At 48.0% G+C, this 18,484-nt stretch overlaps 1 protein-coding gene across 1 annotated transcript in view; it reads left to right on the forward strand.

Moving 5' to 3' along the window:
* Positions 1–16,795, forward strand: part of HADHA (hydroxyacyl-CoA dehydrogenase trifunctional multienzyme complex subunit alpha) — a 39,165-nt gene extending 22,370 nt beyond the window's left edge. The window contains exons 11-20 of the mRNA XM_060250722.1: positions 1,626–1,735; positions 2,604–2,738; positions 3,816–3,987; positions 5,879–5,965; positions 9,323–9,463; positions 10,231–10,299; positions 12,037–12,232; positions 15,366–15,480; positions 15,690–15,835; positions 16,278–16,795. Coding sequence (XP_060106705.1) covers positions 1,626–1,735; positions 2,604–2,738; positions 3,816–3,987; positions 5,879–5,965; positions 9,323–9,463; positions 10,231–10,299; positions 12,037–12,232; positions 15,366–15,480; positions 15,690–15,835; positions 16,278–16,423 — 1,317 coding nt within the window. The 3' untranslated portion in view covers positions 16,424–16,795. The remainder of the gene's footprint in view (positions 1–1,625; positions 1,736–2,603; positions 2,739–3,815; positions 3,988–5,878; positions 5,966–9,322; positions 9,464–10,230; positions 10,300–12,036; positions 12,233–15,365; positions 15,481–15,689; positions 15,836–16,277) is intronic.
* The last annotated feature ends 1,689 nt before the right edge of the window (positions 16,796–18,484 follow it).

Raw genomic sequence — 18,484 nt, forward strand, 5'->3', positions numbered from 1 at the left:
AAGAATTAAGTTGGTGGAGATCTGAGGAAGTGCTCATGGCTTCTGTAGCAACTTCCCTGGGGATCCTTCCCTGCCATTTTTGAGTGCTGCTTGTCAAGAGCTTGTTAAAGGGCTACTAAGGGTACAGGGGTCTTAAGGGGGCATTTATTGGAGGTGTACTGAGCATAGGGAACCAAGGGCGCCTGGAGGTGCTTCAGAGAGAAAATAAGAAGGGGCATGATTTGGGGCTGAGAGACTACAATTTCATGACTGGAAGTGAGTCGCCAGTTCACCTTCGAGGTTGCTGCTGCTGCCTAGGAACAGGGTTATGTTCCAGCGTCCTTTCCACTGCATGGCTGCTCCTCTCTGCACCTGTGCTGGAGCCACTCTACCTTACACAGGAGTTCAGTGGGATACCCACTTCCCACAGCCACTTAAGGATGAGGGAAACCTCTGGCAGGCTGCAAAGTCAAGCAAATTTTGGGGGTGCAGGTGGAAACGTTTTGTCCTTCAGCTGTGGGTTGTATTGACCCCACTTTACAGCATCACCCCAACTTTGGTGTATCTTTCTCTTGGGTATCCTAACACTTGGCTGGTGTTTCTTGCTCACTGCTTGAGGCAAGGCCAGTGCTGTCACTTGAGTTGTTTCATCTCCATATACAGACTGATAATATTAATGTCCACCCTTTTGTTCCCTCCTCCCAAGCATCCATTGCCAATACATCTTATCAGTGCTCTGTTTCCTTAACGTAGCCAGTGCCTCACTTTGTACACTTAACATAGCAGAGTGTAACTGTGCTCTAGGATGCTAGCATCACTTTCCTGTCGTTCTTGCTTGTTGCTTTAAAATCCCCTGTTTGGTTTTTCTTTTGCGTTCCTGTGTTGGATCCAAAAATTTGTCCATCTCTACATTTTGTTCTGCTTCCATCAGGGGCTTATGGAGTATGAAAACGCCCACAGGGGTGGCAAGAACAGCTTACCGTTAACCCTTCTGATGACTTCATTTAGCACAATTCCCATTATTGCAGCAGCTTATTTTCAGAAGTGGGCTGGTAATGAGCAGAGGCTGTTTCTATTGATGGCATCCCCCCAGATTTTCTGCTTTGGGTTCTGAATCTGTAGGGTGCCTGCATTCTGGTTGAGATTGCTCTGACTAACACTAGAGCCCTCCAACTCCCTGGATGAGGCCCGATCTCAGAAGCATACCTGGGCTATGTTTGTCTGTTGCCATTTGTGTCTGTAAATAGATAAGTGCTTCTACAAGAGTAGAAGCTGTTTCATCCTGCCGATATAGTGGCGGAGTGACCAGCTGCTGATACCTTGATCTCGTTAAATAGCTTACCTGGGATTGGATCCCACCACTCTGCCCAGCTAAGTGCAAAGCCTTCCTCTTTTGTGTTTTGAGAAGTGCAAGGAATAAATAAGGGGAAATGCTGGAGATTTTCACTATGCAAATGTCATCTAGCAAAGCTCTGGGCAAATGTCATCAGAAAAGCTGCTGCCTCAACTGCTTTACAATTGCAGATATTCTGGGGTGCAGCTCTACACTGGAACAGTAAGGAAAGTGCTACAGCACTGTGATCCAGTGACCCAAACCTCTAATCATTATTGTTTCCTCCTTCCTCCCGCCTCTCTGTCGCTTCCAGAAATTTGGGGAACTCGGCATGACCCCTGAATCCAAGGCACTGATGGGGCTCTACCATGGGCAAGTACAGTGCAAGAAGAACAAGTTTGGACAACCAAAACAGCCGGTCCAGTAAGTCCAGCTTCAGATCAGCTGTAGTTGTAGCTTTCCTTTCTTACTTCAAGTCTAGCCCAGGGGGTAACAGCTAGCAAGCCTTCCTTGTGTGTGTGCATGCACATGCATGCTTGCATGCCTGGAAGTCATAATGACTTCTGGAGACCTCTGCTGAGACATGGATGTTTTTCCGAGAGGTGGCTTGCTTGCCTGCCTCTGTCCCGGCCCTGGTATTCCTTGGAGGTCTCCCATCCAAGTACTTGCTTGCTTAGCTTCTGAGATCTGACAAGATGGGGCTTGCCTGGGCTATCCAGGTCAGGGCTCAGCTAGCAAGCCTTCTGAAGGGGAAGCAGAACAAAGCTGTGAGGTCCTGATGTGGTTGTGGCCAGAGTTTTGTCCCAAGAGGGCATTAATGGGTTAATTGCAGCAAAGATTTCAGGAATCTTGCATGCCAATGAGATTTTGGGGATTGGAGAAGGAAGATATGGCTACTTCCAGTGAAATGAGGGGGAAAAATAGCAGCAAGTGTGCTTTTGAGTGGCTGCTTTTTAAAGCAAATGGACTCATAGAATCATAGAGTTGGTCATCTAGTCCAACCCCCTGCACAATGCAGGAAATTCACAAATATTGCCTCCCCACACCCAAATTCACAGGATCTGCATTGCTGTCAGGTGGCCATCCAGCCTCTGTTTAAAAACCTCCAAAGAAGGAAAGCCCACCACCTCCCGAGGAAGCCTGTTCCACCAAGGAACCGCTCTAACTGTCAGGAAGTGCTTCCTAATGTTGAGCCGGAAACTCTTTTGATTTAATTTCAACCCGTTGCTTCTGGTCCTCGCTCTCTTGACATTACTCTCTCTTGCCTTCCTTTATTGTCCAATCTGTGCAGAACTCTAGCTGTTCTGGGAGCCGGCCTGATGGGTGCAGGAATTGCTCAGGTATCTGTGGATAAAGGGATGAAGACAATCCTGAAAGACACCACCTTGCAAGCCTTGAGCAGAGGACAGCAACAAGTCTACAAAAGGTAGGCTCTCAATGCAGCCATGGGACACTTGTGAGTCATGCATGTCTTTCAGTCTGAGCCAGGGCTCTGCTCTGGATCTCGTCTCGAGTGCCAGGGCAGGCTCAGCTCTCAGAGGATCTTTAGTGGCAGTGTAGAGTGTCAGCATGGACAGAATTCCGTCTCTGATCAATTAGGGTGCCTTCGCAGTTCTGCATCTCTTAAAGGCAAGCAGCAGGACTTGCCTGCAGGTTCTTTGAGTCCCAGCTCTTCTCAGTTCCAACTTCCAGGTGTAATCTTGTGTATACCTGGTGGAAGGGAGCAGGAGTGGCTAGCTCTACACATGAACTGCTTCTGCCATGGGAAGAAGCACATATTCTGCCAGATTGGTTCGGGCTGGCAAAAGTTCATGTGCTGATGAAATATCCTGGAAGCAATGAAGCTAAGAATGGGAGAGTAGGCCACTGGAATGTTATACTCTTCATGTTTCACAACTTTCAATATATTTTTCAGGGAAAGTACCTCTTTCAGGTATAATTTGACTTAGCTCACCCTTTCCCTGTCATCCTCCTTCAGCTTTGTGGAGGGCCCATAGCCACTAATCAGATGAGGGATTAGGGCCAGCCGAGCATTTGGCTTTGGAAGAAGAAGACGACTGCAGATTTATACCCCGCCCTTCTCTCTGAATCAGAGACTCAGAATGGCTTATAATCTCCTATATTTTCTCCCCCCACAACAGACACCCTTGTGAGGTGGGTGGAGCTGAGAGGGCTCTCACAGCAGTTGCCCTTTCAAGGACAACTCCTGCGATAGCTATGGCTAACCCAAGGCCATTCTAGCAGGTGCAGGTGGAAGAGTGGGGAATCAAACCCGATTCTCCAAGATAAGAGTCTGCACACTTAACCACTATACCACACTGGGTCTCCCAAACTGTGACCCTTGGAATGTCAGGATCTGTAAAATCAAGTTTCTCACGGTTGTAAAGAAGTTTGGAAACTTGGACAGCTAACTTCAGACTAGGGCTCAATCCCAAGGCTGTCCTTGATGCTGAACTTGCCTGTCTGTCTGTCTCTGGATTGACTCATGCCTGCTCCTCCCCAGTTTGAATGACAAAGTGAAGAAGAAGAGCTTGACGTCATTCGAGAGGGACATGATCATCAGTAACATGACAGGGCAGCTGGATTACAAGGACTTCTCAAAGGCTGACATGGTGATCGAAGCTGTCTTTGAGGACATCAACATCAAACACAAAGTGTTAAAGGAGGTGGAAGCGGTACGTGGGGCGCTAACAGTAACACGCTTTAAGAACATAAGAGAAGCCGTGTTGGATCAGGCCAATGGCCCATCCAGTCCCAACACTTTGTGTCACACAGTGGCCAAAAAAACCCCAGGTGCCATCAGGAGGTCCATCAGTGGGGCCAGGACACCAGAAGCCCTCCCACTGTTGCCCCTCCTAAGCACCAAGAATACAGAGCATCACTTGCCCCAGATAGAGAGTTCCAACAATATGCTGTGGCTAATAGCCACTGATGGACCTCTGCGTTGATGGGACTGTGGGGTGTGTTGGAGATTACTCTTGGCCCTGCTCATCTTGAAGACAGTAGAGTTCTCCCACTGGTTTTCCAGACATAACTTGCTGGCCTTGTTTAACATTTGGAGTGTGGCCATGTGATGGGATTAGATTCAGTACACCCAGAGATATGGCAACCCTGCACACCCTTTGAGGCAACATGATGGGTGCTTGGAATTGTCAGCTCTTCAGTCCACATATGAATGAATGCTAAGGGCTCAGGTGGGGATCAGTTTGTGAAACTTCACACTGTTGCCTACTGTTTTGCAGTGCCCGTGCACCAAAACTGGGGTACGCCAGACTGCGTTAGTGAGGTTGTGGGGTGAGCCATTCCAAATTATTACAAATCTTTAATGTAAACAGTTGCATTGGCGGGCAGTGGAATGAGGGAATGTGACAGTTCTGCTCAGGTGCTGCTTGCTGAGAATGAGAGTCATTGTCTAGTTCATTGTTTCCCATTTGCAGGGTCGTGACCCGGCATCGGGCTACAGAAGCCTCAATACCGGGTCACAAGAAAAGCCAAAGCTAGCTCCGCCCCCAGCAAAACATGAGCTCTGCTCTGCTTCCTTCCTTCCCCCATCTCTCTGTTGTGTAGAGAATGACTGATCTTGTCTTTGTAAAATGTATGGGCATGTCATTGCTGTATTGATAAACATTCAATAAAGTTTGTTTATTTAAAAAAAAAGAAAAGAAAAGCTAGCCTTGAAGACTGACACAGGCTGCAAAGCCTGAGCTCTGTTTTCCTTCCTTCCTCGCCCCATCTCTGTGAAATAATTCCTGCCTTCCAGCTCCACCCCCAAAGTCTCCTGGCTCCACACCCAAATTTTAGTGGGCCACGAATGAGGTGTGAAAATAACCAGGCCACAGGAAAAAAAGTTTGGGAAATCCTGGTCTAGTTGTTTTTATAGCACCATCACTTAACAGCACTGAATATAGTAATGAAAGAAACAGAGCTGTTCTCTGCCCTAAGCAGCATACAATCTGAAGATCTTGAGGAAGAATAAGAAGGGAGAAGCAAGGGGCACAAAGTAATGAATGGGGCATATGCAGTTTCAGAATCAATTTCAGACAAGGGGGTGCTTGGGGATTAATGGCTTCATGGACCTTAGGACATGAATCAGTCACTTAAAGCTCCAATTGTCTATATGGTCTGTCTGTGTGTTTTACTTGTTTTACTAGCTGCTGTATCAGGGATGAGCGCTTCACAAATAGCTGGCTTGTTCTATGTCACTACAATAGGGAGGTGTCCTTCAAGCCATGGTCTGATCCAGTTCTTAATGACTGATAAAGACTACATGGTAATGGAGTATGCATGCTTTCTGCACATTTGTCCTGTACTCTGAAGTTTCCTTTTTATGGTGACCCTGTGGGAAGTAATAGCCAACCAGAGTCACTGCTGACACTGGGGAATGGCTGTTGCAGTTTTAAAGGGTAGAAATTATGATGTAGCAACTGCTGAACTTTCAATCTCTCCTCCTGCAGCCATTGGTAACCTAGTGTGCCAAGTGCTTTTGCTGGAAGCACTGACGTTTGTACAGACCTAAAACTATGGGAATCTTCCCTTCTCATACAATGCCTGCCTCTGTCTCCCCAGGTTATCCCTCCACACTGCATCTTTGCCAGCAATACATCTGCTCTCCCTATCGGTAAGATAGCTGCAGCCAGCAAAAGGCCAGAGAAGGTGAGATTTGGACCTGCCAAGTACTACTCCTAGGGAAAGAAGCTCTGAAACCCAGCATCACATTGCCAAATGATAAGAAAAAGAGGAAGATGCTATTGGATTTATACCCTGCCCTTCACTGAATCTCAGAGTCTCAGAGCAGCTTACAATCTCCTTTACCTTCCTTCTCCACAACAGATTCTCTGTGAGGTGGGTGGGGCTGAGACAGCTCTCCCAGAAGCTGCCCCTTCAGGGACAACTTCTACAAGGGCTATGGCTAACCTAAGGCCATTCTAGCAGCTGTAAGTGGAGGAGTGGGGAATCAAACCCGGTTCTCCCAGATAAGAGTCCACAAACTTAACCACTACACCAAACTGGCTCTCATAGAGGACTTCTTCTTGCACAAGCATAACTTAGGTCTTTGAGGGGCCTGTCTCTCCAGCAGGATATTCTTTCTTATCACTCAGCCTTATTAGAATGTTAGTGCTTTAACTTTCATGAATCTGAGTGCTTCTGACTATTCTGAGACTTTAAAATGAGTTGGGCAGTGATAGTGGCCTGTTCTCCTTTACTGCCTTCCCCTCCTGGTATTTTTGTTTACATGTCCAATAGCTGGTTCTTGCACAAGGGATTATTAGAGATGGCCTTTCCCTCTAAGAATGAGAAGAATCAGCTGTTAAGGTTATAAGGTACTTTGAGCTATATTATGAGGCTTTAGCAATATGCGATTATACTGTTGATCTGTTAAAACACAGATAAAATGTTCTGAGTGGTTGGCTAAGGACTGACTCCCATTTGCGCCCACTGAGTTTTGCTGAGTGTAAACTATAGTAGTTCTGCACAGAGTTCCACCTTTTAGACCAGCGGTTCCCAACCTTTTTGGCACCAGGGACCAGTTTCATGGAAGACAATTTTTCCATTGGCTGAGGAGGAGGGTGGCACTGGGGGTTTTGCTGCCCCCCCTGCCTTTGCCCCTGTCCCTGCCCCGCATGGAGTTTTTTAAATGGGGGGGAGGAGACTAGGCCAGGCTCGGAAGGAGAGCTGGGAAACTGGGCTCGGAGGAGAGCACACGCCAACATGCCATCCTGCTACTCTCAGCTTCCCATGTCTGTGACCTGGGAAGTTGAGAGCACCATGCCTATGTGGCCTGGTTGCTAACAGGCCATGGACTGGTACCAGTCTACAGCCTGGGGGTTGGGAACCTTTGTTTTGGACTACCAGAGCCGGCATGTCCATTAGGCAACATTCGGCAGTTGCCTCAGGGACCGGCTCTTGGGGGGGGGGGGGGGTGCACGTTGTTTCTGCGTGCTGAGGGGCCATCCACCCGCCTCATGTGGAGGAGGAGTGGGGAAGCAAACCCAGGTCTCCCAGATTAGATTAATCTGCCATTTCTAACCACCACACCACACTGGCAGGTCAACAAACTTCAGCCAACTCATTTGTGTGGGCCCGTGGGGCTGCGGAGCTGAAAGAACACACACCAGCAGTGCCATCCTAAGTGAAGTTACACCCTTCCGAGACTTTTGAGGTCACTGGGCTTAGAACAGTATAATTCTGCCTGGGATGGCATGGCCAAGTTTTTTAGGATCTTCTTTGGGGTATGAAAAAGCATCAGAAACAACTTCTCTTTCCCACACTGAGACACAGCATTTTTTCACCAGGCTACCCTATAGGTTCCTTCCATCTCTCCAAAAGGTAATACGCATATTACTTAAAATGCTATTAGTTGGCTAAAAAGCAGCTAGTTTAATATGCCATAATTTTTACTCAGCACTTACCATGTATTTACACTAAGTCATGTACTTTGTGGGGAATGTGGAGAGGTGCCTGTAGTACTTCCAGAGGGCACTGCCTCCCACCCACCCCACCCCAAGAGTTCCTCCAACCCAACAGCATCCAGAAACAAGGTGGCGTTTTCAATCCTGGGCGCTTCAGAGCACCCAGGATTGAAATTGCAGCATTGTTTCTGCAAGTTGGGGGGTTGGAAGAACACTCATCAGCATGCAGAAACAAGGCGGTGCTTTCAGTCCTCCCTCCCTCCCACGGGGACACTATGTACCTGGCCCTGCCCACCAGTGCCTGCCTGCCTGCCACCCCTCCCAGCCCATCTCCAGTCAGCGGGGAGAAGCCCTGACCTCGTCCGGAGGCCTGGTGCTGCCTGCCGGGCCACCCTCCCTGCGACTCAAGCCCAGTCCTCCCGAGGGGCAGCCGCTCCCCCACCCCCCCGGAGCTGCTCTCCGGCTGGCCCGAGGGGGCTTCCTCCTCCAAAACCATGTGGGGGGCGAGGGAAGCAGGAGTTTTCCAGTCTCTCCTGCCTTGCACGTATTTCAAGACTGAAAATGCTGGGAGGTGGGGGGGAGAAGGGGAAATGAGAGGTTTCAGGTCATGGTGCGACCCACAGCGACCCATAGCTTCCTACCTAGCAGCCAAGAACAGTCCACACCTGTAGAGACAAAATGGAAATTTGCAAAAAAAAAAAAGGAAATGGTCACCCCTCTCCCACAGAAATCATGTTCCATGTTCCGTGGCCATGGCAGTCCAAAATGGAAGCTCCAGAGCACCCAGGACTGAAAGTTCAGCGTTGTTTCTGCATGCTGAGGAGTTGGAAGACTCTCTTGGCCCTTCAGCGCGCAGAAACAATGGTGCATGATGACATTACCATGTGACATCATGCTGCTCGTGGGCGTGTGCTTTCTGTGCGCCCAATCCCTTTTTCGGGGGTGAGGGTGGGAGCGTGTCGGGGGTCTGCCTCAGGCGGCAGAACCCCATGCGCCGGCCCTGTAGGCTACGTATGGCCTTTGTACCAGGTTGTAATGTTTGTCATCTGTCTTAATTTTGCCTGCTCTGACTGGTTGCAGTTCTCAGAGATCTCAGGCAGAGAGAAGTCCCCCCCTCCCCCAGCACTTAGACTGGACCTGCAAAACACATGTTCTGCTACCAAGCTCTGGCCACTCCTACTAGGAGGAGATGATTTATGCAGGTTCTAGAAGATCGCCTTCCTTTCAGTGTTCTTCTGCAGACCCCAACATCAATCAAGAGTGCATCTTTCACAGTGCAGTAGAGTGCAGCATTGGAATGCAGAGAGGGTGGTGCTGGTAGTTGGTCCCCAACAGTGGGAAACTTATACAGGGGGCTAAAGAAATATAGTTACAGTACAGTTGAAGGGACAAAAATGGCCCAATGGCTGGACTTCTTTCACCCCCAAAACACACTTAACACAGACCCATCATGCGCACTCTCCCCTACATTACTGTTCTAGAGATCCCACTGAAACCCCAAATTCTAGATTTAGAGTTATGCAGCCCTGTGGGTCACATCCGTGTTTTGCTTTGGGAGAGGAGCCAGCCCTGTTCCAGTTTCCCTGCTTGCTTATTCCAGGTGATTGGGATGCACTACTTCTCTCCCGTGGACAAGATGCAGCTGCTCGAAATCATCACCACCGACAAGACATCGCCGGAAACAGCAGCCTCTGCTGTTGCTGTGGGCCTCAAGCAGGGCAAGGTCATCATTGTGGTTAAGGTAAGGGATGGACTTAAAAAAAATCCTTTTGGGGTGCAACCCCAAGAATAGCAAGCAAGGCATAAACTCATCCTCAGAAAATCCTGTGTGGCCAGCTTGAGCAGGGAGTTCAGCAAACAGGGGAACTGGCTGCAGTTGCCAATTCCTGTCTTCATAGTCCCAGAAGAAGCTCAACTCTGCACATGACTGGGAGGATGCAGAATTGTTCTTGCACCACAGACTGCACTGACCTCTCCCCCCCCTCTCATACCCACCCACACAAGTTCCACAGGAGAGCTTAGGAAAAGTCCACTGCTGAGCCAAATGCATTTTAATTTTATATTTAATTTTAAAGATCAGCATGATCAATACTGCAAGCTCATTCCAATGTCCCGTCTTTCTTAGACTATTTTCATTATCCCCTTCAATTCTGTAAATATAATTTAGGCTGCTGAATGTTATTCATATGCCTATGGCCTATGTTTGTGGCTTGTTCTAATAACTTCTTTGTTATTAATCCCTGCACTGCTTTAATAGTTTCAATGCATAGTCTTTGTGGGGTCACTCTATAGCTTTGATTCCGACTTAGCCCCAACCATTAAAATCTCTCTCTGGCAAGACACTTTATAACACATACAGTGGAAGACTAGTTGTTGCAGTGTAGAAATCTCCCCTGTTGTGAGCAGCAACTTCTGCCTCTGCCAGGAGGTGGAGAAGTATACCTGGACTCTTTTTTTGGTGTTCTCCTTGCCAGGCTTGTCTTCAGTGTTCTGTTTCCTCCTCTACAGGATGGTCCAGGTTTCTACACAACCAGATGTCTTGCGCCCATGTTGGCTGAAATCATCAGAATTCTTCAGGTTAGTGTCAGTCGCAATGGTTGGGGTTCTGGAGCACTTTCCTATTTTGAAGAAGAATTGCAGATTTATACCCTGCCCTTCTCTCTGAATCAGAGACTCAGAGCAGCTTGCAACCTCCTATATCTTTCTCCCCCACAACAGACATCCTGTGAGGTGGGTGGGGCTGAGAGGGCTCTCACAGCAGCTGCCCTTTCAAGGACAACCTCTGCTAAAGCTATGGCTGACCCAAGGCCATTCCAGCAGGTGCAGGTGGAGGAGTGGGGAATCAAACCCGGTTCTCCCAGATAAGAGTCCGCACACTTAACCACTACACCAAACTGGATCTCTCCAAACTACACCAAACCGGATTTTAGAGGCGGAAGCAGCTCAGTAGGCAAAAGGAGATAGGGAAGCACACAAAACCCCCCCCAACCTCTGGCAAACCTCCAAAAGTTGATATAAACAATGGCTTGTATCCGTTAAACTGTGTGTTGGGAAGAGGAGTGGGCAACTTCACCCTCTCCTGCCCCTTATTTTAGCCTTTTCTCTTGTTAGTGGGTTCATCTGTGTGGGTCCTGCTGCCCAGGAGTTACCAAACCAGGGATTAAAATGGGTCATAGAGGGGAAGAGGACTGTGGGGGAAATCCATGCCTGTTGCATTGGTGGTGGTGACTGAGTAATGGAAGTGCTTCAGACTTGCTCTGCCTGATACACTTCAAGTTCTTTTTTTCAATCAAAGGAAGTACACAGTATTGAAACAACGCTTCTTGGAGAAGAGTCATCACTGAATGAGGGAGGAAAAGGAGAATAGTTAAAACTTGTTACCTTGCAATCTTTTGCCTTGGAAGGGGACATCAGCATTTGAAGCAAATCAGATCTAGCAACTTTGGGCTATTCTGATAAAACTCTGTAGTAGCTTTTTGAAATCTCTTTGGCTCCATTTGGCAAAGGCTTTTTGTCTGTTTGTTGGGAGCCCAATCCTTTCCTTACTTGGACATCTGCAAGCAGAGAGGCTTATCCTGTTGCTGCTGAGAGATATGTCCTCAGTAGCCCCTCTATCTCTCCCTACCACCTTGACTGCATAAAGAGGTAATCTGCCATGGTGGCACCTCCTCTGCAGGAGCAGCCTTCCAGAGTACCTGTGCTCACTTTTGCGACACGTTCTATACCCGTGTTTCATTTTCTCTGCCGAGGGATGAAGCAGTCACAGTCAGGATGGGGCCTTCCTGGTATTCTGTTTTGGCAACAGACCGCCTCACGTTGCCCTCAGGAGTCTGTGCTTAGACTATACCTGCCTGTCTTGTCATGACTTTCAGTCCCCTCCCTGAGGCTTCTGCACTGCCTCCCTGATGCAGTCTGAGCTGGGTTCAGGCTTCTAGAATTCACTGCAAAAGGTCTCAGATCCTCCCGTTTCTGGTTGCTTCTCCTTTCCTGCCCCCAACATACACAAATTTTCCTACTGTTGGGTGGGGAGACTGACACAAGGATGACTGACAGCAATGTGTAAAACGCCGTCAAGTCACAGCCAAGTTATAGTGACCCTGTAGGGTTTTCAGGGCAAGAGATGAGCACAGGTAGTTCACAGTCGCCTGCCTCTACATCATGACCCTGTACTTCACAAAGTACATCCCCATCCAAGGACTCACCAGGACTGACTCTGCTTAGCTTCTGAGATCTGACCTGGGCCATTCAGGTCAGGGCAGCCAGGCACTGGCAAGCCCAAAAGTTTCATGCCTGACTCCACTCTGTCTTGCACAGGAAGGTACTGATCCCAAGAAAGTGGACACCCTTTCCACGGGTTTTGGCTTCCCAGTCGGTGCTGCTACTCTGATTGATGAAGTGGGCGTCGATGTAGCCACCCATGTAGCAGAGGATCTTGGCAAAGCCTTCGGTGAACGGTTTGGAGGTGGAAATGTGGAGCTGATGAAAGCCATGGTGGCCAAAGGCTTTCTGGGTAAGCAGCTGTGGCCAAACAAGGAGTGTTCCTCTCTTTCTGCACCTGCCCTCCCCTTCCTGCTGTCTCTTATTATCCTGTAAGAAAACTTCCATCCGTTTCCAAGCCACTATCCTGGTAAAAAACATGGAGGAGCCCTGCATGTTGGCAATAGGTGCAAGGAACACAAAGGAAGCTGCTGTTTCTAGCGAGTGACAGCCAGCCAGTGGGCCCCTCGCCATAGGTAAGGGGTAAAGCCAAATGGTTGGCCCAGCTGCAGCTTATGCAGAGAGGGCTTGCTGAGGGCAGCTTTTCACTCTCAGGGTTTTCTGTGCTCCTGGGGGTGGCTGAGGAATGGAGGCTCAGAGGATCTTTCTGCTGTCTGCTTTCAGCCCTGGGGTAGAAGGCAAACCGGGCCCAGGTGCCATTTGGTGTGCCTGACACAGCCCACTTTGTCTGAAGTTGGTGGATGAAGGTGCCATGGAAAGTTCCTCTGTTGGAATGAGCAGCTGGTGGGAGGTTTGGCCTTGTGGGCCCACAGAAACCATGCTGCCACACTCATGTATAGTTCCCGTGGATTGCATTGGTAATACTAAACATACTGGATTACTAAACTCATCTGTAATCCAAAACTTGCTTCTCCAAGCACCTGCTCTGCAGGTAGGAATTTCAAAGGTGTGCACCAGCTGTCAATCAATACCTGACAGCAAAGGCAAATGCTTCCCTCATTTGTAACAAACGTCTTGTCATCATAGGAATCTTTTTCCAGCACCACTTTGCATGGCCAGTCATTTTTCAGCTCCTACAGTGACCAGTGTTCCCTCTAAGCTGAGTTAGCGTGAGCCAGCTCACAGATTTTAAGCCTCCAGCTTACACATTTCTGTCTTAGCTCAGGACAGATGACCCCAGAGCACAATAATTTATGCAGTAGCTCACAACTTTAATGCCAGTAGCTCACAACTTTAATGCCAGTAGCTCACAACTTTAATACCAGTAGCTCACAAAGTAGAATGTTTGCTCACAAGACTGCAGCTTAGAGGGAACATTGACAGTGACCTGTGTTGAGACTGGGGAAAACCTGGCTGTGATTTACCATATCACCATACCTCCTGCAAGCATCTTGCACTGACTCCCAATCTCTTGATATTCTGGAAAGAGATCTAGAAATGCATGCACAAACATAAGAACAACAAGAGAACATATGTTCAATTGAGATTCTGGAAAGAAATCCAGAAATGCATGCATGAGTAGAGTTGTTGGTTGTGTTTGGGAACGAAACGTCCATTTTAATATGGCCTTTTCCCTCTTAAAGCAAATATTTATATAGGGTCTCCTGACAAGTATCACTTTGCCTACTGTACACATATAATACAATGAAATAGAATAGAATCAAAACTTTTACAAAGGGAAATGGTAGAAGAAATGTGGAGAGCAGGAGATTTCCATTATCATCATGCTGGGGGAGATTGAAAATAACCAGAGAGCCGGCAAGTGAACAGGGAAGAAGGGGTCTGGGGAAAGAGTTCTACATGAAGGTGCCCCCATCATAGCAGCTCCCCAGTGGCTTAGAGATCGGAAGGATGGGGCTGCATGACCCCTTCGCTCCTCGCAAAGGGGCATCAGAGCACAGGCATGTGTCTCATCTAACTGTGCTCCTTGCAGTTCTCATTCATTACAGCAGGGTTTGTGTGGGAGAACTTTCACGTGGGGTTGGGCTCCCCTAGGGCAGATCTCTCTCTCTCTCTCAGTAGTATAAAATCTGCCACTTTTGGCAGGTGTGCCCCACCTTGCGGTTTGGCAAGGTCTTGTCCTGTGGGCATGCTGACGCCAACTTGCTTGGCAGGTGAGCCTAACATTTCACGCAAAGGCAGTTCCTGACCCCTAGATGCCACTTGCCTGGAGTGAAGAGACTCTCGCTAGCTGACAGCACTGGATCACAGGGCTTCCCAGAGACTTCCCTGCCCAGCCACTCTTGTGGACCAGCATCACTGCCTGGATTGTGAACCAGGATCAAAGGAAACCTGGGGGACTCACAAACCTCATACTGCAAACTATAGAAGTTGTGGAACTGCATTTTTGATCTTGGGGCATTTCTGTTTTGCTTGGATGTGGGAATGGAATCCGGCAGAGCTGTTTGGCGAGCAGGTGCGTGCATCACAAACTCAGTGAGAGATGTCTGTTGCGTGTTAATCCCCAACAGCAGGCATCAGTGCTTCTGGTGATCATGGGTATTATACACAGAACAACAAAAGGACCGTGGTGGAAGTAACAGTAATACAATACATAACCACACCATGATTATGGAACTAATATTGAATTGTAAAGTATTCATAACATGAACTTAGCCTATATATATATATTTTTATATATCCAATTTCAACATATTATTATTCAGGACAATATCTGAAGTTCATGAATTCAAAAAGGTTCATAAATCACTAAGCAACAAAAGTTAATGAGCTTCTCATAAGAAAGATGTATCGCTCACCATCTGCTCCAGTGGTAACTAACGAGGATGGTGAAGAATCAAGACGATTAATGAGGAATACAACCACACGCAGTAATGCAACAGAGACCTAGATGAACTCTGTTCCAGTCCCATGCCGCCTTCAAGCCTTGCAACTCTGACAAGTCTCACACCTTCTTCAAGCCTCAAAGCTCCAGAAAACTTTATTTCCTGCAATCTGGAACCAAAGTCTGCATGTCAAATTATGAATGTTTGTTGAATTCATGAACTTTGAATACTGTCCTGAATAATAATTTTTTGGAATTGGATATATATTGTTTAGCTAGGTTTACATTATACTTAAAAATTTAATATTGGTTCTATAACCATGGTGTGGTTATGCATTGTATTTCTGATCGTGGCTACTAGCCACTGAAAAATCTACTCCTTATACACTTATCTGAAGTGCTTTCAAGATCCATGATGCTATTCACTGTGACAAGCTTGTAGTATTTTTTTTTTTTAATTCATGTTTGCAACACATGTAATCTCATAAACCCTTGGTCATGTCTCCTTCTCCCCACCCCTGTAACTTATGTGTCCTGTCCTAACCGCAAATGTTTAATGAAAGCATTTGTCATCCCTGGTATAATCTTGATCCCAAACATTTCCCCTTCACCACCCCACCCTTCTGCCTTTCTGTGGCAGGCCGCAAAGCTGGAAAGGGCTTCTACATTTACCAGGAAGGTGTGAAGAACCGGAACATCAACACAGGCATGGATGAGATCCTGGAGAGGTTCAAGATACCGGCCAACCCAGAAGTGTAAGTTATGTGTAAATGCAAGGCTTTTGTGGGTGAGATAGGCCTGGCTCCCGGGCTCTGTGGCTGTTAACCCTGTTTCTTGAGAGGACATTACCCCATGGGAAGTCTGCATTGGAGCCTGCAACCCAGGCTGTTGCAGTTTGTTCCGGCTACGTACCTCTTCCATTGAGTGGCTTAATGAACAGCCACTCTGTTCTCCACCTTTGCAGCTCCACAGAGGAAGACATCCAGGTGCGCCTGGTGGCCAGGTTTGTGAATGAAGCCGTCCTGACCCTGCAAGAAGGAATCCTCAGCAATCCCGTGGAGGGAGACATTGGAGCCGTGTTTGGCCTGGGCTTCCCACCATGTCTGGGAGGTAAGGAGTTATGCTGATTCATACATTATTTTGTCAAAAGTGTGTAACTCAGGCTCATTTAAGAGTTGCTGTGACTCCCTTTTACTGTTGTGATGGGGTGGTACTTTTATTTGCATGTATTTGCCTCTCCCAGTTTCTGCTTTTAAAGACAGTGTTACCAACTTCGTTGCCTTGACCTGGATGATCCAGACTAGCCTGACCTCATTAGATCTCACAGTCTGGGCTGGCCCTGGTTATAATTTAGATGGGAGAGACCACCAAGGAAGCCTGGGGTTCCTAAGCAGAGGCAGGCAATGGCAAACCTCCTCTGAATGTCCCTTGCCTAGAAAATCCTACGGGGCAGGTGACTTGGCGGCACTTTCCACCACTACCCACAACAACTTTTAACAAGTCTCCCTTTCCTCTTCTCTTCCCACCCCCAATCCTTCCAATGTTGTGGCAGGCCCCTTCCAGTACACAGATCACTATGGGGCCCAGCGGCTGGTTGACAGGATGAGGAAGTATGAGGATACCTATGGGAGCCAGTTCACGCCGTGCCAGTTGCTGCTTGACCACGCCAAGGACTCCAGCAAGAAATTCCACAAGTGAACTTGTCTGTGCCTCCATCCACTGGCATGTGAGCCCCTTTCCAGGCCAAAGGAAGAGGGAGGCCCGCTGTCCAGGAAGAGAGTCTCTTGCCCTAAGGCCCAGGGGGTCGTGGGCATTAACCCTTTAAGTGCCTTAGGTGCTCGGGCACTACCTCTCCCCGACCCCCCTTTCATTGAATGGATGTTGGCCTCTTTTTATCTGGAGAAGAAATCAGGGCTTTCTCCTAGGTCTCAGCTTGGCCCCCTACAGATCCAGGGCCAGTAGGGACCACTAGTGATGAACATAAAGCTCTTTCTGTGTACAGGACAGGTGTCCAGGTGCAGTTCACACCCACACAAAGAGAGTTCTGCAGAATAAATCCCAGTGTCTCTAGTGGATTCTTTGTGTCATTTATTCTAGAGTTGCAACCAAAACTTCGCTCAGGTTGAAATTCGAAGTGAAATCTCAGGGTTCCTTCTTGGTGAAGCGTCTTAAAGGGAAGTTTCAGCAGTTTAGATAACATAAATCCAATTTCTAGGAGCCAGGTCTAGAAAGATGTAACTAGTGCAGGTGATGTGGAGTTGTTTTCTGTTGCCCCAAAAGATCAGACCAGAACCAACAGGTTGAAATTAAACCAGAAGAGTTTCTGGCTAAACATTAGGAAGAACTTCCTGACAGAGCAGTTCCTCAGTGGAACAGACTTCCTCAGGAGGTGGTGGGCAGTGTTCCCTCTAAGCTGAATTAGTCTCCAGCTCACACCTTTTTTAGTCTCCAGCTTGCACCTTTTTGTCTTAGCTCAAGGATGACCCCAGAGCACAATAATTTATGCAGTAGCTCACAACTTTAATACCAGCAGCTCACAAAGTAGAATTTTTGCTCCCAAGACTCTACAGTTTAGAGGGAACATTGGTGGTGGGCACTTCTTCTTTGGAGGTTTTTAAACAGAGGCTAGATGGCTATCTGACAGCAATGCTGATTCTGTGAATTTAGGCAGTTCATGAAAAGGAGGGCAGGAAAGGTTGCATCAGTGCTTAGTTCTTGTGGCCCTTTCTTATACACTCAGGGAAATGCTGATCACCACTCTGGGGTCAAGAAGCAATCTTTCTCAAGGCCAGTTTGGCCAGGGATCATGGAGGTTTTTACCATTTTCTGGGCATGGAACTGGGGTCACTGGGGGTGGAGGGTGAGGTATTTGTGAATTTCCTGATTTGTGCAGGGGGTTGGACTAGATGACCCTGGAAGTCCCTTCCAGCTCTATGATTCTAAGCTTCCTCCAGCTCTAGCTTGAGAGGCTGTGTATGCCTACTCAGTTGGGGAGAGCTCAACGAACATCGTGGTGGTGGGGGGAGTGCGTTCATTCTGGGCAAGCTGCCAAAGAGAAGCTTTGCCTCATGACCTACTGGCTGCTACCTATACTTTTTCCCTACTTAAGATCTTGTTGCAAAAAGGAGGAAGGCTGAGTGACAGAGACTAGATATCCAGAATTAATCCTGGTTTAGCATCAGCATCCTCCTTCCCCTAGGTGCAGCTGCCAGCCATGGCATTTGGGATGAGAGCGGTCCAGCAACTGCTGCTTTTAGTTCATCTGTGAACAAATGAAAACTGCCTTGTACTCAGTCAGACCCTTTGGTACATCATGGTCAGTACTTTCTGCTCTTGAGTGGCAGCAGCTCCCCAGAATCTCAGGCTGAGGCTTTTCTGCATCTCCTCCTAGCTTTTTATCAGAGATGCCGAGAACTGAACCTGTGACCTTCTGAGTGCGAAGCAGGTGCTCTACCTCGGAGCCACACTGCCCTTGGGTGGTGATCTGCCCCAGCTTTCCCCTTTGTAGAACCCCTGTTCTGTCTTAGAGGTTGACTGGCTTTTTGCTAGCCTTGCACTTTTAAAGTGTGTAGTCCTCACCGTTGGGGACGTATTTTTATTTAAGGGCAATCCCTGCTTGATAGGACTTTAGGGCTTTGCCCTGCTTCCTACTTCCCTCTTCCCCACCCCCTTTGTTGGAAATTACTCAAAAGAGAAAAAAGGCAGAACTATGTCTAATATGGTATGTAGATCTTTTCCCCCTCAATGCTGTCTGGGCTT

The sequence above is a fragment of the Heteronotia binoei genome, chromosome 1, assembly GCF_032191835.1.
Source record: "Heteronotia binoei isolate CCM8104 ecotype False Entrance Well chromosome 1, APGP_CSIRO_Hbin_v1, whole genome shotgun sequence".
Lineage (NCBI taxonomy): Eukaryota > Metazoa > Chordata > Lepidosauria > Squamata > Gekkonidae > Heteronotia > Heteronotia binoei.